General features: G+C 38.4%; 1 protein-coding gene across 1 annotated transcript in view; it reads right to left on the bottom strand.

The window, feature by feature from the left end:
* The window catches only part of necab3 (N-terminal EF-hand calcium binding protein 3), a 42,474-nt gene that overhangs the window by 7,196 nt on the left and 8,879 nt on the right, over nt 1-26,399 (bottom strand). The window contains exons 3-9 of the mRNA XM_086293474.1: nt 19,936-20,044; nt 18,274-18,299; nt 16,753-16,850; nt 13,977-14,113; nt 10,723-10,844; nt 6,434-6,513; nt 820-873 (exon numbers count right to left, since the gene is read on the bottom strand). Coding sequence (XP_086149600.1) covers nt 820-873; nt 6,434-6,513; nt 10,723-10,844; nt 13,977-14,113; nt 16,753-16,850; nt 18,274-18,299; nt 19,936-20,044 — 626 coding nt within the window. The remainder of the gene's footprint in view (nt 1-819; nt 874-6,433; nt 6,514-10,722; nt 10,845-13,976; nt 14,114-16,752; nt 16,851-18,273; nt 18,300-19,935; nt 20,045-26,399) is intronic.

Raw genomic sequence — 26,399 nt, 5'->3', positions numbered from 1 at the left:
AATGCGATTACTGCATTTTTTCATCGTTCCAGAGAGCAAAAAATGCTCTACATTGTCAGGTGAAAAATTATATTCAGCTCTAAGAGTTAACACACTAAAAAAAATCTGTTTTACAAAACATGGGTGACAAACTTCTGTGATTTAGGACTAATGAGTAAGACTCTTTGAACTTGTTACAAGCAGAAGATCTAAACTCCAACACTAAAAGAAGTCAAAAAGGAGACAATCTGCCAATTATACATCTTACAACAGATGTTGTTCAGATGTTACCTTTTCAAATCAGACAATTTAGAAATGACTCTCTCTTATTCTTGATTCAATGAGAAAGTGTTGAGAAAACAAAGCATCACAACTTGCCTTTTTTCCTGTATAACATTTTATCAAATACACAAAACAAAATACACGATTAATTTGAATGACTGGTAGCAATTATTGTAGTGTTATAAACTTGATGAGATGAGATAGAGAAAAAAAAAACAAGAACATGATCCAATTCTGTATATCCATGTATTGTGTTTATGTTGAGTAATGCACATATGAGAAAAAATATTTGCTATTCAACTAGAGCTGTTTTAATGAGCAAAGGTCAATCAAGATACTGTAAGTATAGACAGAGTCGTCCTGTAAAGCTGCAGTGGCTTCAGCCACAAAAATATCATATTTCAGAATTTGTGGCCATAAACAGTATGCAAACTGTTTTTTTTATTGTTTGTGTGTTTTTTTAGTGACAAAAACGTGAAACTTCACCTTGAAGTCCTGTGCCAGCCTATAAGAAGGTCACAAGAAAAATACAAAAATTCTGCTTCAGTGCTGACTTACAGACTTGTATGTACTGGCCAGTGTGTCCTCCTTAAGTGGCTCCAACTTGGGACTCTGAAAGAAGAAGGTAACAGATAAGAGAAGAAGTTAATGTCTCTCAGTATCAAAGATCAGTTTAACTTAAAAAAAAAATCAGAGTGATACTTGAAACAAAGCTAAACTCCCATATTGCATTTACAATAAATTCCTAAAGGTTACTTTGGCATTTTTAATTATACTGTTATAGTTTTTAATTATATAACAATGCAGAAGTTATAAAATGAACAAAAACACACCGAATAACCTAATTTACACATTTATTTGCACAGGTGTCTAAGAACTGATAAATAGGATACATTTTTTTTTTTTCCACAGTGCACGATCTGATTTTTCTTTGGTTTTATGTAATTTGTCACAATCTTTCACAACAGCTACTTGTCCAAAGCAGGGTAATAAAGGTAACAAGTAGAGAATAGAAAATTTTCAATTTTTGGAACCATATCCTAGTGATGAATGTAGTCTATGAGAGTATTATGTTATTGATAATAAAATATAATAAATGAAAAAGAACAACAAGCTCTCTGTGATAAAGGTTACGGTTCTTGTGTGTGCACATTTACGAACACATAAAACATAACCTTTGAAGCACAAACTCATTCTGCTGCATTTGAGAGAGCAGTGAATATGAGGGAGATGGACAGAAGAAGTGTGTGATGCTGGCAGCACTGAGGTGTGGGGATGGATATTGCACTCAGTACATCCTGCAGGTTATGAATTGCTTTGATATTGCTCTCTGAGTCTCTCTGAGTTGACAAAACTGAGGAGAGAAAAATGGTCCAAGTGAAAGGATGAACATTAGAAACTGTGAAAAGCAGGAGTTAATAAACAAAAGAACAGACAGAAGAAAGGAGATGGAGCATAAGATGAGGCAGTAGAGCGTGAAAAAGGGTTTGGGATGATGTAGTGAGAATGGGTCACATGATGAGAGCGATGTGACTTTGTGTTTGACAGACAAAGATTGTAGAATTCCATTTAGAAAAGCAGTATTTTATCTTGCGAGTCTAACCATTTTCTTTTTGATCACACACACAATGAATATATAAAAATGTACAATAAACATCATAATCAACAATTCAGAGATGAAACATTTCTGATTGAAAATATACTCCATGTTTGGACTGTTTTTTTGCACCTGGTTGCATACTGATAAAAAAAACAATATTAAATGGTCTAGTTGTTGTGGATTTCTTTGATGATATGTATAATCTGAAATCATTTATACTTGTATATACCCATATACTAGGGGTGCAACGATACACAAAATTCACGGTTCGGTTCGGTTCGATACTTTGGTGTCACGGTTCGATATTTTTTCAATACAAAAAAAATGTTCATGCCTTTTTAATTTGTCATTTATTAAACTTATAAATATATATTTTAACTCAAAAGTACAGTTTTTAAATTTAATGTTGCTGAAACAAAAGTAATTAAAAAAATTAATATCTGATTGAGGAATCACTCATCTTTGGAAAAGAGAGTTTAATACAGAGAAATGGCTCTTTCCAAAATAAAAGCAATACTATACACTTCTTCTGGGCTATATTCTCAGCAGCATATTGTAGCGGGTCAGGGCTGTTCGGGGTTCTGTTTGTACAGTTATGTTTTGTTTATGTTGCCATAGTGATGGGTGACGCCCTCTCGCTGCGACGGTGTGTCCTTCCGGGGTCAGAGGGCGCCCTGTGTGTTGTTTTTTTTTTAACTTTATTTAACAAACAATGAGTATACAACATACAAAACAGATGAAGTATACAAAACAACAGAACATGAACACAAAAAGCCAAGGGTAAAAGAAAAAGGTAACAATTATAGGAATACACACAAAATTTCACATACATATATTGTTTTGAGAGCCTTTTTGTTGGTGGAGTCTGATATTGATTGTATGTACATTTCCACATGGGCGCCCTGTGTGTTGTTGTTGTTGCTGTGCGGTTGCCGCGCTGCGCCAAAAGAAGGCACCTGGGAATTTGTGTGGGGTAATGGGGTCGTCGGGGACGACTGACCCCTTAGGTGGGGGCTATGTAGCGGGTCAGGGCTGTTCGGGGTTCTGTTTGTACAGTTATGTTTTGTTTATGCTTGCCATAGTGACGGGTGACGCCCTCTCGCTGCGACGGTGTGTCCTTCCGGGGTCAGAGGGCGCCCTGTGTGTTGTTGTTGTTGTTGCTGTGCGGTTGCCGCGCTGAGCAGTTAGCTAGCGGCAGTGTTCTTCTGCAGATGTCAATAAACGGCTGTGCTCCCTGGCTAGCTCACGGGAAGCAAGACCAAACGACACCTCCGTCTCCTCCTTGTCTGAGCTCGCCACAATATTAAACATATCAGGTCCCCATAAGGAGAATCATGTGCTAACGGCTGTCTAAATGACTCGGGTAAAGTTTGTAGCATGCTTGTTGTTGTTTTTGTCTGCTTCCACTTGTCTTTGCACTAGGATGATGTCGGCGTAAATGTGCAGTCATATTCGTTGTGTTCCCACTAGTGCTGTCAGCGTTAATCTCGTTGAAATGATGTTAACGCCACAACACGGCAAATCTCCGTTAACGAGCTACCCTTGATCGCCCGTGCGTGGGGCTAGACGGGCTAGACGGCCAACACGTTAACGAGCTAACTGCGCTAACACACTAGTTCCCACCCATGTAATTGAGCATTGCGTGGCACATCCAACATACTGTTTTACTTTAGTCCATGACACGCTTACCTTCAGGGTCATACGTCACATGAAAACCAAAATAATTCCAAACGCCAGATCTGAATGAGGGTGGGGGAGGTTCAATTTGCCATGTTGCAAGGAGAGCTTAACTTCTGTCTCGCTAGCTTGCCCTGCGCTCTTCCTTCTGGCAATGCTGTCTGTGTTGAATGCTCAGTGGATCTGCGCTCGACAGTGCAACCTAGGCGGAGTAGTCGAACGCAGATTCACTGAGCGCTCAACACAGACAGCATAGTCAGAAGGAAAGTTGATAAAATAAATTACAAATTTTGTATTGTTCGATACATATGCGTACCGAACCGAAAGCACTGTATCGAACGGTTCAATATCGATACGAGTATTGTTGCACCCCTACTATATACCTATACCGTGTACAGCTGCCTTGAACCTGGCACTCGACGTGTTGTTTTTGGAATTCACTTTGGCCATAAAACTGTCAAAAGGACTAATTGAAATGATAGATGATAAAGGTCTGGGAAGAAAACCCAGAAAGTTATGTAAGACAAGTCCTGACGATCAAAAAGAGAACAAATATATGTAAGATCGACATATATGGATTGTTGAAAAACACTGACAAACATATTAAATTGATATTTGTAAAATTGGGAAAATACAAATAGTTTAAACTTAAAACCAAATAAGTGAAAAGTTACCCAGCAACAGGAGGAGGGGTTATGGTCACCTATAAAAGAAGGGTCAGATATATGCCTCCCTCCACCTTATTCTGTCTGTGTCTTTGTACTCTGTGGTTTTCTTTACTTGCTTTGCTATGTGTTCTGTTCTGTATACTGTGATGTACTGTTTTGCTGTTCATATGATTCTGTTCAATGAATTGTGCTTCAAGAATTCTACTCTTTTCTAGAGGATCTATTTGAGTGGTTTTATTTTAAAAAGCTGGATCTCCACGTCATTGGCTGGATAATGTTTTTCATGTTGGCTTTAAAGTCCTGTGAGTATTTTATAGATGATGCTACAGAGACAACCACAAATCTAAAGAGCCGTTTTATTTCTCATTATAAGGGCTAATATTCTGTGGCTCGAAGCAAAATTATGTTTGAAAAAGGAATGCATTAGGGATTTCTATTTTGTACATTCTCTGCATAATTCATCACCGGTTGTTTAGTATAAAACATGTTCAGAAAAAAAGGAGTGGGAAGGGCTTTATTGTCTGATATATTATTTTATTTCTTGGTTAATTCCATTACCGGTTCAACAAAGTTAATGGATTCAGTGCTGATGATTGCTCCATATTTGTATTCACAGGAAGGTTATGCATTCATTTCTTCTGTCGGTGAACACCAAGACCAGCATAGCACAGTATGAAGGCGTTTTAGTCTTATTTGTTTAACCTTCAGAGAATCAATATATTGTCATAACTAACAAAGTGTTATTGTTTTGTACAGTAATTTTTAAAACAATTATAAGCTGCTGTCCAAGTTAAAAGACTTTGTAATGAATATAAATAACTATAGAGATTATTTGGACAGTAAAAGACTTATTATGGTGGTATTATCTACATGCATGCTGCCTGTCTCCTACACTTCACTGTTTAGACTCTGTGTATCACAGTTCTTTGTTTTTCTCTTCAATTTTGTTGTCCAGTACAGATCACTGTGTACCTTACAGTCTCGTTCCTTGGTCTTTATTAAACCTAGGGAAACAATAGCACCGGTATATTTTTATGTATGATATATTCACTTTCTTGTGTGCCATTATTTGCATATTGTCCACCATGTTAGCTATGACTGCTTGAGAGAAATTTATAATAGACTCGATACAACCACTGGCCTCAAGGGAAAATTGACCAGTTGGTGAATGGTTTCTGGAGGTTGGTGGCTGTTGCTAGGTGATATATAAGGTGCTGCACCAAAAACTTCCTTGTGACTACAGTTTGCCACGGTCATCTGTAGTTTACATGTTAACTAATTAGCAAAACTAGCAAATTGTGATGCAGACCGGAAACAGAGAAGGTTCACCTTCAAAATAAAAGCTGTGGCACACAGCTGTAGGTATGTGTAGGTCCTCAGTCATCCAGGTCATGGTAATCTAAAGAGCTTGGAAAGGAAAGCGATTGGATTTGGAAGTTTCACAAAGACGTTTCGCCTCTCATGTGAGAAGCTTTTTCCAGTTCTATATCTGGGATCTCCTTAGATCACAGAGTTGTAGCCAACCACATTTCAAAAGGTGCAACTGTTCTTTAAAGGCAAACTGTCTTCATTTCTGGTTTGAGTCACACTTTAACAGTTCCACTCCCACTCGGAGAGAAGTTGGTGAGTGCTTGCAGCCAAATTGGCATCTTTAATGGTAATTACAAGTAACTGCAGCAATGAAGCAATTACTAAGAGGCTTTTGCTAACTGGTCAAGGAATACATGTTCTTCTTGTGTGACTGGCGGTTGTCAGGGTCTCTCTGACTTCCTGAAATGGACCTCTGTACTGTGTTGCTGGTGGTGCTTTAATCAAACCTGATAAAACTATTGTTAGCTGTGCAGACATTTTTATGAACAGAATTCCTAAAATGTTTTCTTGCAAACCAAGTTACCTTACAGTCTTATTGACCATGTGATCACATCCAGCTCATTAAAATGGAAAATGCAAATTTGAGGATTTAAAATAACAGTTATTAAACAAGTAAATGACATGACTGTGGCTATACAGACTTATAGTTTAAGGGCAGAAAACCATGAGGGCAGAAAATCATTAAAATGCTCAAAAGATCCATTGCACAGAATTGTAGAAACTCAAGTTTGTGTTACTGAGATTTTAGCAAAGAACTAGAACTAGTCACTGTGGGAGCAAATAACATACTTCAAAGTTTGAAAAGTGTTTTGCTGTCCACTCTAAAATATAGCCTACATAAGGAAAGTTCTCCTACCTGACACTCCAGTTTATCCAAAAGTTGCTGCAGCCTATTGATCTGAGAACACCAGTTCTCTCCATCTTCCATGTTGACACCTGGAAAAACACAGTGCTAAATCATCAGATTGGTTTTTGAGTAAGTGCATAGCTACATACAGTAACATATTTATCAAAACAGATTTGGATGGTCTGTTTGTACTATAAAATTGGGTTAGAATAGAGAATTCAACATTCTTTCTGTGTTCAAGCCTTTCATTCCTATAGGACAAAGACATCTTGTCAAAGCAAAAATAAAGCACCTTGAGGCAAGGTTGTTGTAAATTTGTCACCTCATAAATAAAATTGAATTATATAAAATTGAATTGAAATTCAAAAGGATGAAGGATTCAGGATGCAAGAACATTTGAAAGAAGGCATAATACACCCCTGACATTGAAAATACTGTATCTGAAAACAGAGTATTGAAAACTGATTTTAAATCTCATTCTGTCATTTCAGAATCACAAGTTTAGTCTATCAATAATAGTGAATAAGAAACAAATGAGGGCAAACCTAAAGCGTTTACCTCTAGAATTTGTTAATAGTATCATGGTCGGTGAAAACTTGAGGGAATACTCACTGTCTGCACTTATTATGCATAACACAAACAGCAGTAATGAGGATAATACTTTTCTACAACACAGAGCACAATGTACCTCAGGTACAAACGATACAAAGTGCACCTCTTTATTGTTAAACTTTTGTAAAAACTATAACATTTATACTGTTGCTAAATTACTGTACTCTGGCAGAGTTAGCAGATTTCAAGATAACCTTGATGTATTTACAGCATGTAGCAGATATTAAAGAAAAAAACAACAATATTTTCCAAGATGTTGTTTTTTCCAAATCCTGTGAATATGCATAAATTCAGCCTGATGACAAATGTGTTACAGTTAAACCCCGTTTGCAGCGTTTGCCAATATATTCCATCCTCCGCCCCGAAAAAGTATTAAAACACATCACTCTGTGTTTTGGTATTGTGATGAAAAATCTTTATATTGAATCAGTCATAATACTGAAATTCCAACTACTGTGCAAGTTTATTAGAAAATAATCTGTAGCAAATTATCTTCTTTTTGGGGCTGCTCCCATTAGTGGTCGTCACAGCGGATCATTTGTCTTCATCTCCCTCGCATCCACTTCTGTAACACCAACCCTCTGCATCTCCTCCTTGACTATATCCACGAGTCTTCTCTCTTTTCCTTCTCCCGGGCAGCTCCATATCCAAAGTGTCTACTGTTCCTCTGTGTACATGTTCAAACTATCTTTGCCATGTTTCCAAACCACTCAACCTGATCTGACCCTCTGATATATTCATTTTGAAAATCTTAGCATCTTCAGCTCTGCCATCTGCGGTTCTGACACCTGTGTTTTTGTTAGTGTCACCTTTTCCAAACCATACATCATGGCAGGTCTAACTACCTAACTTTGCCTTCCACTCTTACTGCTATCGTTCTGTCACATCTCCATCCACCCAGCCTGCCCTCTTGTGTATTCTGACCACAGGTATTTAAACTCACCCACCTTCAATACTTCTACTCCTTGTATTGTCACATTTTCTTCTCATTCACACTCTCATCTGACTTTCCAGTTCATACCTCCATCTCTTCAGGTCCTTTTCTACCTTCTCCCTAATCTCAATAAAGATCACAATGTCATCTACAAACATTATAGCACATGGAAACTCCTGCCAGTAGTCATCTGTCATCCTGTCCATCACCACTGCAAACAAGAAGGGTTCAGAGCTGATCCCTGATCTAATCTCACACTCTTCTTGAACTAAACTGTCACTCTTACCGCACATCTTACCACCGTCCTGCTGTTCTCATACATTCCTGGCACCACCCTCACAAACGTCTCTGTCACTCCTGACTTCCTTATGCAGTAGCCTACCACAGTTCCTCTCTGTGGCACCCTATTGTAAGCTTTCTCTAGATCCCAAGAGACAGAAAAGAAACTATTTCATGTTGTTTGAGGAACTACATAGTTTATAGGTTTTTGTTCTTTTGATTTTTTAAGCAATTCCACAAATACATGACAAGTTTCAGTTTTAAGTAAAACCAAATTGGCCTTGTGTTGATAGACATAACCAGAATAAATGAGAGCAATATTGTTATAACCCCAGCAGGACCTGCTGTAATATTGCCCCAGTGGGTGGGCCTTGCTGTCCAGCCTTAGGTGCCATCCTTGAGTGTAGCTGATTCTACTTGGCAATTAGGCCAGAGTGCTTAAGGCTGGCACTAGAGAGGAGAGCTCTAGTGACAGTCTGCCTTTTTGTTTTGCAGCTTGTGAGCTGTGTATTACTGCTGCTTGCTTCTGTTCTGTGAAGAGGAGAGTTATTGGTCATTTAACCTTTTTTTTACTTCTTTAATTAGTTACCAACATCTGGGTTTTGTAATTTTTTCTTTCCTTTGATGGTGCAAGAAGCTTGTCTGTCTCTTTTAGTTTAATTATTAATAAAATAATTTATTTTGTTGCCAATTTTGCCTCTTTGTCTCCTTTTTTCAATATGGTTACATTGTGTTACATTCTCACATCTCTTGGTCATTTATGGAAACATAAATGTCCAAGAGATTGTTCGGATCTTTCAGCTGACACTGAAAGATCACCTAATACTTTGTTGATTTTGTTCTATAAGAAATTGTTATCATTATTATTAAGTTACAAATACTGCACCTAAGCGCTGGTGGCAAATGACTGAGAAAAAAAGGAAGCCAATAAGTTGACGTCTGGTGTTCCCTTCTTTTGCTACAGACAACAAACAATTTAAAAAGACCATATTTCACTTTTAGCAATTTAAGTCTACAGGGTGGGCCATTTATATGGATACACAGTAATAACATGGGAATGATTGGTGATATTAAAGTCCTGTTTGTGGCACATTAGTATATGTGAGGGGGCAAACTCCTTAAGATGGGTGGTGACCATGGTGGCCATGGAGCGGATTGAAATCGTGTTGATATCTGGTGAACACAGTAACCGGGTCATTGCAGCAGATTTCAATGCAAGACACCCTACAAGACCACCCATCTCCCATGCTACAGTTAGCAAACTGCTTGCTAAGTTTCGTGAAACTGGTTCAGTGTTGGATTTGCCAAAATGTGGACGCAAGAAAACTGTCACTAATGAAGAAACATCAGTGGCTGTGTTAGCTTCATTCAGCAAGAGCCCACAGCGTAGCACTCGCCGCATGTCACTGGAGAGTGGCATTAGTCGAACATCCCTTCGGCGGATATTAGCTACTCACAAATGGCACCCTTACAAACTCCAGCTACTGCAGCATCTCAATGAGGATGACCCAGATCGGCGCACAGAATTTGCAGAATGGGCAAAACAAAAATTGGAACAGAACCCTTAGTTCACGCAGAAGATTTTGTTCAGTGATGAGGCAAACTTATGTGAATGGTGAAGTTAACAAACAAAGCCACCGCTATTGGTCTGACACTAACCTACATTGGATGGATCCCTCCAAGAAGTGGTTTGGTGTGGTATATGGGGTACAACAATAGTGGCTCCATTCTTCATCAATGGAAACCTCAATGCCACTGGATATTTGAAATTGCTACATGATGATGTGTTTCCCTCTCTATGCACTGAAGCTGGCACGTTCCCTGAGTTTTTCCAGCAAGATGGTGCACCACCACATTATGGGTGCCAGGTCCGAGCATTCCTAGATGAACACTTTCCTGGAAAGTGGATTGGTCGTCGTGGGCCAGTTGAATGGCCCCCAAGGTCTCCCGATCTGACCCCCTTAGACTTGTATCTTTGGGATCATCTGAAGGCAATTGTCTATGGTGTGAAGATACGAGATGTGCAGCACCTGAAACTACGGATACTGGATGCCTGTGCTGGCATTTCTCCTGCGGTGTTGCTATCAGTGTGTGAAGAGTGGGAGAAGAGGGTTGCATTGACAATCCAACACAATGGGCAGCACATTGAACACATTTTATAAGTGGTCAGAAACTTGTAAATAACTCATGAAAGAATAAAGTTACGTTGTAACCAAGCACACCATTGTTTTTCTTGTGACATTACCAATAAGTTTGATGTGTCACATGGCCCTCTTCCTATTGAAAAAACAAAAGTTGTATCCAAGATGGCCGACTTCTACATGGCCACCATAGTCACCACCCATCTTGAGGAGTTTGCCCCCTCACATATACTAATGTGCCACAAACAGGACTTTAATATCACCAATCATTCCCATTTTATTACGGTGTATCCATATAAATGGCCCACCCTGTACTTTGTTGTTCCTCTTACCCATGGTCAGGATGCCAGTGCAGGGATCTGATGGAGAGAGGCACAGGTTATTATGGACCCTGCGACCACAGCGCCTGCCATTTCTCTGTATTGCTGTCAGCTCTGGCGCCTTTACTTCTCTCCTGCCATGACAGCAGTGGAAATCCAGCGAGACAAACATCAGAGAGAAAGACAGCAACTGTCAGAGCAATGTGGAAAAAACCTCTTAAAATATAGCAAACAGGGGAAGTCACATGGGAAAATATGAAGCATATATAGAACGAAACATTGGAAGGAATAGAGGAGATTGAGGGGCCAGAGAATGCAAAGAGAGGAAGAAAAATATGTGGAGAATGATACATTAATAATTGATTCCAATCAGAAACTGAGATAGGTTAATGTATGATGCAAGAGACACAGCATAATCAATGGCACAAAGACACACAAAGAGACATCCAGAATAGAGGTGAAAACAGCTTATTATCCCACAGGGTAAAGATTTAAGGGGGACAGACACTTACACTTACTCCTTTCCTCAATCACACATATGCACACACACACACACACACACACACATACTATCTATATCTCTGTTATAGATGGAAAAGTGTTTGCTGTGCTAAATGCAGAGTGTCAAGGGCAGGATGTTAAGCACTCTGTAGTCATGAGGGTGTGACAATCGAGATAGTGTGTCTGTGTGTGTGTGGTGTGTGTGTGTGTGTGTGTGTGTGTGTGTGTGTGTCTGTGTGTGTGTGGTGTGTGTGTGTGTGTGTGTGTGTGTGTGTGTGTGTGTGTGTGTGAAGACTTTGATTTAGTTATGTATGTGTGTGTGGCTCTCTGTGTGTCTAAATGCTTCTGCGCGTTTGTTTGTACTTGGTAGTGTGAGCCAGTGTCTCCCTCCTTTTGTTGTGTTGTTATGTGTGCACGTTAATACGTGTGTCTGTGTATGTGTCTACGTGTGTGTGTGTGCAGGATCATGCTGACAGCGCAGAGGGAGTGCATTGCTAGGAGGTTATCATGCTGAGAACAGCCTGGAGCCCAAAGGCCACTGCAACCACCATAAATCTACTGCAGTGAAGCAAAGGAGAGAGAAATAAGCTGTTTGTTGTTTAACTCAATATGTCTCTAATTCTGTCACTCACACACACACACTCACTGTGTCTGTCCAAATCTATATCTGCTTGAGCAATATTAAAAGTGTCTGACCAAAAAGCTCCGTGTTATGTTCATTTGTACAGGCCTTCTTTCCTTTCTCCAATTCATCTTAGGCTCTCTGTATCATTCTGCTATCCATTTACTTCTTTTTTCTGCTTTGCTTTCTCTCTCTTAGTGAATTACTGTCTATATATGTCACTGCTACCAATATCATCCTTTAGCCTTGTTCCCTTGCTCTGCCTCCCCCAGTCAACTCTCAATAATTCACCCTGGCTATAATCACTCTATTATCTTCAATAATGCCAGCGTGGCACCCAGAGGTAAGAAAAGAGACAACCCAGGCTGCGATTAGTGCTACCAAATTATTTAGCCATGAAAAATGTAGAAAAGTATCCTTATTATTTTAAATGAGAACAGTTAGTGTTGCCAAAGCATTTAGTCATAATCTTGACCTGTGCTGACACAGACTTCTACTCATTAAATGCCTAGATGGATCGTGTTTGCCAAATTCTTAATTGGTGACAGCAGTTTATTTGTGTTTTTATTCCATGACCTTCATTTACATTTAATGAAAGCATTAAGGTCTTTGACAGAAATTCTGAATTTCAAACAGTCTACCTATTAGTGAGGCATCTGTTTGAAAGCCTGTGAGAATACAGTAAATTCAAAGCTTTCTGCTCAAAGGCATGTCTTGAAAGAAAGCTTCATGATACAGCATTGATTAAGTGAATTTCTTGCTTAAAAGTATTGCTTAGACCAATGCTAACTGTTTTTTTCATACCTGGTTGTGCTAATAATGAATTATGGAAGTTTTCTGTTGACACAATTAAAAAATAGTATGTGTGTATTTCTTGAAGCAGTTTGCATTAGCAGTAGTAGTCTTGAAATGCTGTGGTTGAATATTTTTTAAAGAGAGATTATAAAGTGAGATATTAGTAAAACATTGTTGAATGATTAAAGAGAGAAAAACATTCTGAGTTATTATGGTGCACTGTATATAAAAATATAGGATTATTATATTAAATTACACAGAGCATCATGGTACGACAGAATGCAAAGTCTAGCAGAGAAATCATCCCTCCAGCATGAGTCATTTTTCTCCTTCAGCTAACAAACACGCTGGCTTATACCACACCTCACTAAGCAGTATGAACATATATGCAGCATTTCCTCTGTTAGATCCATCATTACCACACTGTGTAGACTGGAATGAGTTCTTAGATGCGTTTTATTCATTTTAGTTTGGACTGTCTGCTGCACATCTCAGTTGGGCTGAACTTATTTAACCACTGCATTAAGAAAAACAAAACACAAACAAAAAAACCTTTAAATGTTCTCCTTTCCTTTAGTGTAAAAATCATTCTTAAAAAACAGCCGAGGAACATCATAAGAATGATGCAAGCGCAACAAATTCTAAAATCTGAAAAATCAAAGAGAAGCATCAGCACGTCCCCTCGGCTCAAGCAGCTTCTATGTGTTGTGGTAAGTGAGAGGAAAAAAGTAATGCGCTTTTATAACTAATGATGCTTCAGGCTTCTGGCTCACATGTAATTAACAGTTCAGACAACAATTCTCATAGTGTGATCCACTCTGCAATAAAGTACTTGGTACAAAATACAGTGTCACTCTCGAAAGTATGCACTGTGTTTCTACATACTTTGCAAGTCCATCCAGTGGGCAACAAAAGAGGACTAATTCTGACAACTCTGTCACACCTAAACCACTGACCATGTTCCAATCTACATATAAAAGTAGAAGCAGAAGCCTTAATTAACTGGAATTAAAGATTTACAACAGTGAAATTACATTTAAAATATATGCAGCATAGAAAAGCATGACTGTACTCCCTTTCTGTGCAGTGTTGCAGCAGAATTTTAAAGTTGTAAAGTAAAGTTGAGTTAAAAATTCTAAATTTTCATTAGAACAGCATCTATGAAAAAAACCCACAAGGTAATCCTTATACCTGAGTTTAGCATTACAGCACCAGTCATCAGAAATGCTGTTGCTCATAAGTTCTCTACTTAAATTACGACTAAGACTTTAATAGTATGTAAACAGTGTTGAATAAAATGTAACAAATAACAGAAAACACAAAATACTGTATCACATAGTGTACTAACGGGGCAGGGCTGCTCTGCTCTTCCACAGCCTCCATGGCACACTGCAGGGACCTCTGTAAAGAAAGCAGCTGACTGGATGTCTCCCTTAGCATGAATCTGGTGACAAACTGACCCAACACGCTGGCACCTTGGTACTCCTGAGAAAGAGAGCGACAAACAGAACAAAGGGTTAAAGGACAAACTGCTCAAACCAAAGCGCAAAGAAAGGAAAAGCAGCTCTGAGACAAGACACACCACAGAGAAGGAGAGAGAGCGATCATGTGATAACTTCTCCAAAACAACTGCAGGCACTTGTGAAATGTGTGACAGCTGCAATTAAATGGGCTAATTAATTCTCAGAACACATACATTATTCAGAAGTGCGTATTCAAATTCCAAGGTGGAAGAACTTTAATAGGAGACATAATTGCTGCTCATGTCCCCAAACACAAATGTGATTACGCATTCTCAAAGGAGACATAGTCACGCAATGTGCGAGTGAAGTAACATTGCATAGCTCATTGTCAAAACTTGCGATGACGAGCCTCTACTGAAAAAGCATCATGGGATTAGCAGTCCAAAGCACTGACAGACCACAGCTGCTAACCAGTGACTGCACAATCCTCTAGGGGTTTACCCACTTCAACAGCTTTAAAGAAGAGGCCAAATAGAGGAGGTAGGTGATCTAATTAAGGCAGGTTCCATAATTATTCAGAACACATTTCCTCCACTCTTCTCATTTATCAACTCCTATTAAACTTTAAATCCCTGATTCATAGCTGTTACCTCAAAAAATCCTCAAGCACTTTTAAAACATTTTGTCAGCTCTAGTTGAGCAACATAATAAACAGGTACAGAAATGCTAGGCTGTGCCAAACCGGTACATATTATTACATGAGGTTTTTGGGACACACACACCGTGGGACATCAGGAGTATCAAGAGAATATTTGTAGCAGTTAGGACTGAAAATTGCAGACTGAACAAGACTTAAGGTCATGGGATTGCACTGCACTGATAGTCCATTGGTGCTACTCAGGACTTTGCAAAGCTTCTTTTTGCATAATTTTGCAGTGTCACTTGGTGACACTACAAGAAACTGGTGCTGTGCATGATTCCTGATTATGGCATGTGTGGTTGTTTTACCTAATAAACACAGAACATCTCTGCAGTCAGGCCAAGTATTAAAAACAACAAAATCTCTCAAGTAAAGTCATGGCTTGTGCTTCTTCCTCTTCATGGAGAATTGCCTTCCTGCTCTATCTCTGTCTCTATCTCTTATTAATCTAGTATAACCAGAAAACTAAAAACCATCGCACACAACCAGACTACCTTCTTCCTGTTGCTCTAGTCTAAGCACTAAGGTACATCAAAACATCTTCTTCCTGCAGCAGTTTCTCATTAACCACTCACACAATTTACCAGTCTCCTCATTTAATGCTCAGGAAGAGAATGTGCATCCCACTTAAGGAAGCTACTTTCTTAAAATCAAGCATACTATAATTGTTAAAAATAAGACTGATTATGTGGATTGATTCTTCTGCTTGGACTGAACACAATCAAGGCCCATGGGACCCGCAGTACATAGGTGGGCAGACTGCTGGCTTAAATACTAATCAGTGGTTTTTTTCCATCTGCAGCTTTAGCAGTGGGAGCAGTAATTGCTGCAGCAAAAAGGACCAAAAGTGCTGTGCTGCTGGACAGGAACAGAAATGTTAAGAAGTTCCCTGGAGTAAAAAAAAGGGCAAGCAGTAACAAGGGGAAGTCAAGTCAACGATTTTAGTTACATGTTAATGCTGGTGCAGTACACGCTGTAGCTTTGACAGACAAGTTAATAAACAGAAACAGCATCACAGTTGTGTCCAAAGTATCGGGTAGATTATTGTGTTATATAGGATATCTGTGACTCATTTATAGTTAGGATATTGAGACAACACTGCTGTGTTTTGTGCAGAACGTATTAAGTCATTCTTGGGTCAAACTCCCCATCTGATTTATTTCCCAGCCCATCCCTGCCTGAAATATTTTTTTTTGTCCCTCTTTTGTTAATTCATCACTTCTGGGAGACTTAGTGCAGCAGTGGCTCCATCTGTGTACACGGGGGCTTCCTCTAATAGACAAGAATCAGCACAAAACTAAACACAGGAGATTTATAGCACAAAAAAACCTAACTTGGTGAGCGTGTCTGTGTCTACTTGTATTACTTACATTGTGGGGATTGGTTTGGATACTCACGTTATGTAGGCCCACCTCCTTTAAGGTAAAGAAATGTCCCCATAATGCAAATCAGTATATTATAAGGTGAAGACTCAGTTTGAGGTTTTAATAGGAGATAGGATAAACCCCGTCAAAGTGTCCTAACCTTGTTACATAAAATTTGGTAAGCGTTAACAGGTAAATATCCGTTCACCGACTCATTCAACATTTTTGTGTTTCGGGGTTTGGCGGTATTTTCCAAAGTGGGACCAAGGATAACGAGACCACAGGTGATGTAAGTCAGTGTGAATCATCTGAATTGATAAAAACTAACTGCTTTCAGCCCTCAGTTTTTCTTGCTATTACCTGCATGGTGCATGTATTACATTTGAGACTACATCCAACCTGCCAGCTCTCAAGTACAAAGTCTGTGTGAAGCCCAACTTCCAATTTGAGAATAGTGCAGTCATTTCAATAATCTGTTGAATTCAGAGCTAGCGAGTGGTGGCCATGTGGTCTGCCAAAATTAAGACAGATTCACATAAAACTAAATGGTTCATAGTATAGCTTTCAGAGTCTTCACGTGCTTTGGTGAATTCTTACCTCTTTAGTTTTATCCATTGCCTTTAAGATGGCAATATTCAGGCTCTCCAGAGCTGAAAGGACATTAAGATACTCTCCAAGGTGCTGAGAAAAATAGTCTAACAGGGAATAGCAAAAAAAACCTGTCAGTGTTATTGCAATCACGGACTATGAACATGAATAGTCATCAAACATTAATTTTAACGTTTAAAAGTTGGAGACAAGCTCTAATATGTTGCCATGACAGACTCCAATTAAGAGACGACGACGACTACAGGAGTGAGAATATAATGAATGCACAATATGTCAGCAACACTTAGCGCTCCCCGTTTCATGAAATTGAGGGTTTTTTCTTTACTAATTTTAATAAGGCAGTGTTATAAGATATCTCATTCACTCTTGTAGTGTTAATGATAGCAAGCGTGAAGATTCATTTCACACCAGACAGCACCGACTGCTATAAAGAAACTCCTACACATTTTAATGTTTATGTCACAAATGAGCTCACGTAACTGCAAAAGCAGTGTACCGAGGCTTATTTAAAGTGTCACGGTAAAAAGGCTGTGCGAGGAAGGTTCACCAAATTATATATGATAGAGCAAGAGTAAAGCAAAGAAAAAGCTCAATAGTAATTAGCTCTTGATTCTTAATTAAAAACTTGATTTTACACTAGCTAAGAGTACGAGTGACATGACACACAGTTAACAATGTGATCAAAGGTGAATGGATTGGTGGCAGCCTTTACACTCCCCTCAGTTACATTCATTTATGTTGCATTACTGAATTTTAAACCGTTAATCAGAAACAATTTGGTCTAAAGAACATAGAGCAGTGGCTGACAGATGTTCACTGAACTACATATGAGATAAAAGAAGCATTCTGTTATGGAAAAACAGTCAACTTCTGTTGATGTCAGATGCAAAAGATGCCATTCCCATTCAATAAATTATGCAGAAGTTTTATTCTGGGTACAAGTCATATTTACCGGTCTCTGTCCTAGTTCTTAACTTTATTCAGGTCATCTGACACACATGTATTTTTTAAAATGATTAAAAAAATAGGCCAATAGATCACTACTATATATATCACTACTACTGTGTATACTATATAACAATATCGATATGACTCTTACTGTATGTCTGTAAATTTTAGGAAACCAGCACCTGGTTGACTTTCCACACAAGAAGTCTACCAATAGGGAAACATGACTTTTTACCAGATTTTGCTCAGCAGTACCTAAACATGTCAGACGACACATTCAAATCAAACTAAATCACAAATGCTTTTGATATATAATTTAGTTGTGTTGCTTGTTTGGCGTGCGCAGAAAACACAGCAAAACCTGCTGCCTCTAACTTTATACAATGCTTTCATTTGAAAATGCAAATTTCCCAGAGTTTTTAAACTGTTGCTATGAAGTTACTCATGAACACTAATAATAATTAAAAAAAGAATCTAAGGATAGGGTAACACAAGCACTTATGACAGTAACTTTTATGATAGGAGTTATACAGAAATCAGAGTAAGCACACTCCAACCAACCTGATAGCTTGTCAGTGTCCAGATTGCTGCAGAGCAGAACATAAGAGAGAAGCAGGGAAGATACTGAGAGTTAATTAGGAAAATTCAAAGTTATGTAGCTCTTCATTTCTGCTTGAGAGGTTTGGTGTGACTATGTGTGAATATAGTTAATATGATAACAGTGTTGTCATATAAAGACATACACAAGACTTGTTAAAGTGTTAAAACCATATAAATCACACTTGTGCGCAGCATGTTAACCTGAAATGTTTATTCTCCTTAGAAATGATGTCTTCTGCATTTTATCATTATTTAAAATGTTAGACCATTGTCTGTTTTACTTCTCCCACAGTGGTAAAAACATTGCAATAAATACGTCTTTGTTTACTTTTCGTAGCAGAAGGGTTTACATTTGATGAGAAATTATTCTCTTTGATAAAGACCATTACTACTACCATTACTATGTGAAAAATTCCCCTGTTGTTTTAATGACATTTTAAAGACTGAATCAAACTGGAAGTGAAGCTGGTAAATAGCTGCATTATTATAATGCTCACACAGCTCCTGCAGACAACAAAAACAAATGCCTTTTTGGCAGTTGCTGTTACAAATCTGCATTTGGATGGTGACAATGAGCTCCCACATATCTCTCTTTTAGGCTATTAAGATATAGCTAATGTGATCATTCTTTTCCCTTTGCTTTCAGTTCCAGCATTTTCTGCATAACTTTAAGCATTATCAAGCATATACAGGTAAAACACGTTCTTCCTATCACCACTCCATTAACTGTATTGTTATATTGAGAATAAGAAAAACCTTTAATTAGACATCAGAGCACAGTTCATGCCAACTGCCTCAAAGCTTGGAGGGTGGTTAGAGAGGTCTCGAGGCTATTGTTTCTCATCACAGCGGCAATACTAGCCTAGCAGCATGTTCAAAAGCAATTTATCACACAGTGATGGAAGAACTGGCACCACAACAAAAATAAATACAGAGTGGTTACTGTAGCCAAACTAGTTAGATGCAAAAAAGGAAGAAACCCCCCCCCCCCAAAACACATATGCATCTATTCCAGTCTGCTTTTGTGTGTGAGACTGGGCCTACTGATGCATTTCAGTGATTTACCAATCATGGTTAATTTGTTATATCACCTGAGCTTATACAAAGATTTTGAAACCTTGTTAAGCCTCAGTGTTGGCACAGAAGAAAAGTTGCAAAATGCCTCATGAATACAAATACCTGATCTGCCAAAGGCAATAAAACACACTGGCTTTAGGTAAGGATCAGACTTAGATACATTAAATACAACATGGCAGGGGAGAAATGGTCTTTTCCTCTGTGGCTAAAAGAGTTAAGCGTTCACTGCAGTGCGGTGATTTCAGCAGCTATCCTGAGGCTGATTTCCTTGATTGTAATTTCAGGGAAGTAGTCTAGGTTTTGAAGTAGCTGGTTTAGCCCACAGTATTTTATGTCCAAAGGAGGGGGTAAACATCAATTCTGCTTGAGTTGAGTTTACCGAGGACCTCCCTCCAGCTGTGAGACATTTAATCTGTGGCTGGTGACTTGAAAAGAACACATTAACACTGCCTTTAAGCATGCTTTTATTTTGCCCTCTTTAAAAGGTAAAAGCACAAAGTTTACGAGAGAGAATCTATTAAATATAACACTAGGTCAAAAACTCACTTATTCTGTTGGCCATCTATGGAATAGAAAAGCTCCTGTAGCTCCTCAGTAGTCAGGATCCCATCAGCAAAGTAAGTATTAAACTCTTCAAATGACAACTTGCCATCATCTGAAACAGAAAGAAAGTTTACTGCACAAAGTCGACAGGCAGCCTTGTATCAACAGTTATAAGATGATAGGCTCACTAGTGGTTACGTGTATAACATGTATATTACATTTTTTTTCTTCTTGCTTGAATGATTTCTTGTTTCTGTGCTCTTGCTTCTACCAAATCTTAGTTTCAGTAATACTAAACTCAGGAGAAACATCTTGCCTAACATTAAAGAGAAAATTGAGCCACCTGATTGCATCGTACTTGGATGTGTTTACATGCTGGATAAGACACTACCACCTATCTTAGCTTGGACTTTTTACATAACTCATTACACATGTGGTACTTAGTTCTGGAAACTATTCCATTTAATTCCCTTTTAATCTCAGTGTAAAGGCTCAAGAGCTTCTGTAGCCCTTTTCTGCTTTTCTGCTATGCTGGAAAGTCAGTATTGTTTTGTAACTACCACAGCTGCAACCTTTCATATTAATGATAATATGCATAAAGAAAACAAAAAAAATGAACTGAATGACTAAAAAGTAATAAAACATCTTATTTTCTTGGAATTAACTGACAAAATATTTCAATATCTATCTATCTATCTATCTATCTATCTATCTATCTATCTATATTAGGGGTGCAACGATATTCGTATCGATATTGAACCGTTCGATACAGTGCTTTCGGTTCGGTACGCATATGTATCGAACAATACAAAATTTGTAATTTATTTTATCAACTTTCCTTCTGACTATGCTGTCTGTGTTGAGCGCTCAGTGAATCTGCGTTTGACTACTCCGCCTAGGGTCGACAGTGCAGCCTAGGCGGAGTAGTCGAACGCAGATTCACTGAGCGCTCAACACAGACAGCATCGTCAGAAGGAAGAGCGCAGGGCAAGCTAGCGAGACAGAAGTTAAGCTCTCCTTACAACATGGACCTCCCCCACCCTCATTCAGATCTGGCGTTTGGAATTATTTTGGTTTTCATGTGACGTATGACCCTGAAGGTAAGCAGTCATGGACTAAAGTAAAACAGTATGTTGGATGTGCCATGCAATGCTTAATTACATGGGTGGGAACTAGTGTGTTAGCGCAGTTAGCTCGTTAACGTGTTGGCCGTCTAGCCCCATGCATGGGCGTTAACGGAGATTTGCCGTGTTGTGGCGTTAAGGTCATTTCAACGAGATTAACCTGAAAGCACTAGTGGGAACACAACGAATATGACTGCACATTTACGCCGACATCATCCTAGTGCAAAGACAAGTGGAAGCAGAAAAAAAACAAGCAAGCATGCTGCTAACTTTAGCCGAGTCATTTAGACAGCTGTTTAATATGCTGCTGAGAATATAGCCCAGAAGAAGCGGATAGTATAGCTTTTATTTTGGAAAGAGACATTTCTCTGTAATAAACTCTCTTTTCCAAAGATGAGTGATTCCTCAATCAGATACAGGGCTCGCAATATCGCTAGCCCAACGTCCTGGAGCTAGCGATTTTTTTCAGTCGGGGTACCAAAATCTATCTCTGCCCTGCCCGTCGGGCTATTGTAGGAAGGAAAAATTTATGTCAATGCTTTTGCATTCTTTCAGAAATGTAGCTGGGTAATTATGTCATTGGCATCGGTGAGCCACTGTCAATATGTGACATATTGAAATCGCGTTTGAATTTGCGCTTGTTTTTTTGCTTTCACTTTGCAATCGCGCGAACTGTGTATAGAGAGCGACAGCACTGATCTGTGAGTGATGATAATTTGTGCACCAATTCCTCTGACATCGTCTTATTAATCGTTAGCTTACTATGCAAACATGACAAGTGAAATCTCCCGCAGCTTAAACATGTGAGAGGTTGATCGCGCAGAGAATCGCTGAGCTTATGTGAGTCCGTGTGTAAAAGCAGCAGGATTTATATTTGACTACGATGACCTGGATGACTGAGAACCTTCACAGACAGATATATATTTTAGTTCTGCTGAGCCAAATAAGACAGGTCAGGGTGAAGAAGTGACAGCCAAAGAAAAGCTTACCACAAAACGGAGAAGTTATGACAAATCAGACTATAAGGCAAAAAGAAAGTGCAGCTTTATGGTTTCATGGACAAAAGAATTTCTGTGGCAGCAATATGACGAGCTAAATAACCAGGGCTGCACATAAGTGGTCCGCAGGTGCGCATTCGCTGTCAAAATAAAAAACACGCACAAGGGTTAGGGTTAAATTTAAAAACTGTACTTTTGAGTTAAAATATATATTTATAATTTTAATAAATGACAAATTAAAAAGGCATGAACATTTTTTGTATCGAAAAAATATCGAACCGTGACACCAAAGCATCGAACCGTGAATTTTGTGTATCGTTGCACCCCTAATATATATATATATATATATATATATATATATATATAATGGCTTGAATTGTTGATAAAGTAATAAGTCATATTTGAAAAGAATTGTCACTTATTTAAACATGTAAATATGACGCGTGTCTGTAAAAAGCAAAAAAACAAAACAAATATGAATGTTCTAACAGATAAAAACTAAATTCTAATACTATGCATAAGTGTTCCACAAAATATAAATGTAAAAGCACTACAGATGGTGAGCACATTGAATTTTTTCTCATTCTGCTCAGACTAGTTAACAGTGAGCACAGATTTTTGTGACAATGCACAGGAAAATCAATAGCAGATGATAAATAGCTTGGTTGTCATCTGTGAAGAAGTGTTCCTTCGTGAGCCTATTATAAATCAGTCTGCAAGCACAGATTACACAGATCAGTCAGCAGTTAGCCTGCCAGAAAGAAGCTGCTAGATGTTTTTAAGTGCAGCTGAATAAATAGACTAGGCATATTTACCTAAAAAGGGAAGCAAAAGTATACTCGAAGGAGTTGGAGACATAATTAATCAATGCAACTGAGTAACATTACAATAAAGAATGATGAAATACAGCTAAGACAGTCATATGCACAAATAAGTATGGATATGAGGTTGGTAAATCCACCAAATAGACAGTTTTTTGCACAGAGAGTCATATCAGGGCAAAATCAGGGCAGCTACGAAACTCACACTTTCACACTTTTAAAATTTGGCTTCTAACCCCCTGAGTAATCAAACCCTGTCTATGCAAAGACAAGGCAAAAGGAGAGTGGTTTAATATGCCATTCCACTTGGTTGGCTCAGCAAAGCTGGCAATTCAAGGGCAAGCTGGAAGACCATCTGTTCAAGTGGACCCATACTGACACTGTTCAACATTACCTCTGACCAGAATGTGTAATGTGTTGGTCCAGACAACAAGCTGCTCTCGCCACTTTGGCCCACATTTTTTTTCGAATAAAAATCAAATCTTCTTTGTCACACAAAAAGTGTCTTTTGTTTTTTCCAGTCTCTTTCACTGCCTTTGTTTTCTCTGTCAAAATACAAAGAACTCTTACGTACTATAAATCATTTGGATCACCACACATGTACTAGTATCTTGGACAATTTTTAATTCATATTAAAAATCACATTTTAGTTGATGTGCATGTTGAAAGAGTGATTGATGTTTTCTTGGTTAGAAAAAAAGCATGACATATTAAAAGCTGGCCTTCTTTTAATAGATTTTAATAGACATATGTGCTGTTCCACTTATATATACTTTATGCAATTTCCTTATAATTTAATGCCGTCTGTGCTCAGTATGTTGACCCAGAGACTGTAGATCCTGCCACATGTCACAGCGCTGTACTCGGAAAGATTCCTCTTCATGGAGTGCCAAACAAGACACACAGCAACAAGGATCAGCAGCAACACTTCTCCATTTGATTGCCAATTGACAGCAAGTAGCAGTCTCCTCTGTTCATTTTGACATTTCTGGGTTAAATGTCTCTATCATAAAGGAAAAAACCCAGACAAATACACAAGCCTGAACATCATCATTTTTCAAAGGCTTTGAGTTGATGTCAATGACATCCTGACCCAGGGAACAGCACTACCTTGACTTTTTGACCTGTCTTAGGAGACATAAGGAGTATAAGTTGTAAAAACATGCAGATTTGCATGTTTACATTACAGCTATGTTTGCAGCATTAAATTAATTAAAAAATCCGTAATAATCCTGACAGAAGACATCAAAAGATTAAAAAAATATGTCTAAGCGTCAGGAAACATCTGGTTCCATCCTCATATCTGACACATCCATCTCCTCTGATGGATGTAAAGATGAGAACAGTGGATGCTGGAGCACTTATTTCTAAAATGGGAAATTCTTGTACAGCCAAGTGTTACTCTAAAATGATGTTGATCAATTATGATACATTATACAGTTGCATTGTTTGCCTTGAGATCACTTAAAGAGCAGGAAGTATTGAAGGAAATGTCTTCTCTTCCCCTCCTCGTGGGAGAATAAACTATGTGAACTGCATTTTACATGAGTACATACAGTATAACCTAGTTTAAATTAGCATCACCACTAAAATGAATGAAGTCTTCCAGCCATTAATCAGTGTTGAGTTTTATATAACAGAAAGGGGTGCACTAAAATGCCACTGACTTCCATTTGCTCTTTTCATCCTCTACAGTCCTATTAGATCAAATCAAATCAAATTCAAGTTTTATTTGTCACATACACAGTCATACACAGTACGATATGCAGTGAAAGGCTTACACAACTGCTCGTGACCTAAAGGAAAAAAAAGGCTATGAATAAGAGAGGAAATAAATATGAAAATTAAAAAGGGTAAATTTAACTAGGAAGGAATAAAATAAAATATAAAAATTAAAGTTAAAAATGAAATAACTGTACAACAACAGATTAGAATGAAGGGTAAATTTAACTGGGAAAGAATAAGATAAAATATATAAATTAAAGTTGAAAATAAAATAACTGTACAGCAAAATACACAAATACACAGTATAGAAATATATAAGAATGTATGAAGAAATATAAACATATATATACAATAACAGCAGCTGTACAAGTATTAAATGGAAATGAAGAAATATAATGTCCAGTGTTGTGCAATCCACATTTGTAAGCGTCTTGTGCAGTGCAAATATGCTTAAAGTGATTTAGTGATGAAGTGATTCGATTAGATGACCACGCATCTAATCGAATTAGTGTAAACAAAGTCCAGAATGTCCAGTGTGTGTGTAAGAACCATATGTGTGGGTCAGTACTATGTGATGGTGTGTCTGTCCTGCATGGTGCTGTTCCCGAACCAGGTTGAGATGTTTCCCGTCAGGATGCTCTCTATGGTGCACGAGTAAAAGTTCCTGAGCACCTTGGAGTTCAGTCGGAAGTCTCTCAAGCGTCTGAGGTGGTAGAGACGCTGTCGGGCCTTTTTCATCACAGTGTTGATGTGACAGGACCATGACAGGTCCTGTGTGATGTGAACGCCGAGGTATTTGAAGCTGTCCACTCTCTCCACTGGGCACTCGTTGATGACAGGGGTCTGGTAGTTCCTCTCCTGCTTAGTGCTGAAGTCCACTATCAACTCCTTTGTCTTACTGACGTTTAGAAGGAGGTTGTTCCTAGATCAGCTACAGTCTCTAGCTACTAAACATTCACAAACCAAGTATCAGCTGATGTCCTTAAATTAATAAATCACGCATGGCCCACTGGCATATACGGTGTCTAAGCAGATCTCCCTTCCTAAAAAACATGACTTCTGAGGCTTTGTAATGGTCATGTTTCCAGATAATGTGAAGTTAATGCGATTTTACAGCAGCCAGTCCAGAAATGCTTTCAGAGAACAAACTTTCAGAGAACAAACAATGACTTTGATGTTGAATAATTGAAACCACAGTCTGCAAAATGAATCACTGTCTGCGTGTTTTTTGACCTGGTTTTAAAGAACACACGAGCTGCCTGAAACAGACAAAATACCTTCGATGCATTTTACATGAGGCATGATACTTTTAACTTTTTATTCGTGTAGTCAGGGTAAGACATTTCTGTTCAGAAAGTAAGGACAAAAAGACTACATGGAAACTATGCAAGGATTACAACTTGCTGACAAGGGAGAATCGTAAAAAGGATGGGCATTACCCGACCCGAACCCACACTCTAACCATTTATCACCGAAGCAGTTGTCAGTGCAGCTGTTTCATTTGAAAACAACAAATGTGTTGAACAGAGATGTGGAGGGGAATATTTGAAGCTGAGCGTGTAAAACAACCCTTTAAAGTGAACCAAAATTTAAATAGCCAAAGCCTCCATTTAACACTCCGTCGTAGAGAAAATTCCATTATAAAAGGAAGCGGCTTTAAATCATGCTGACGGTTGGGGCAAAAGCAATATGCATATATTGTTCTTCATTAGAAAGAAAAATCACTTAGGAGTTTCAAGATGTAAAAAAAAACATGTTTCCAAAGAAAGAAAGTGCTGCTTTAAAAAAAAAAAAAAAAA

This window comes from Aulonocara sp. 'chitande type north' Nkhata Bay, linkage group LG5 (genome assembly GCF_057382095.1).
Source record: "Aulonocara sp. 'chitande type north' Nkhata Bay isolate Kocher_YH1m ecotype deep benthic linkage group LG5, A_spYH_male_GT1.1, whole genome shotgun sequence".
Lineage (NCBI taxonomy): Eukaryota > Metazoa > Chordata > Actinopteri > Cichliformes > Cichlidae > Aulonocara > Aulonocara sp. 'chitande type north' Nkhata Bay.
This window is presented reverse-complemented; position numbering and strand designations above follow the sequence as displayed.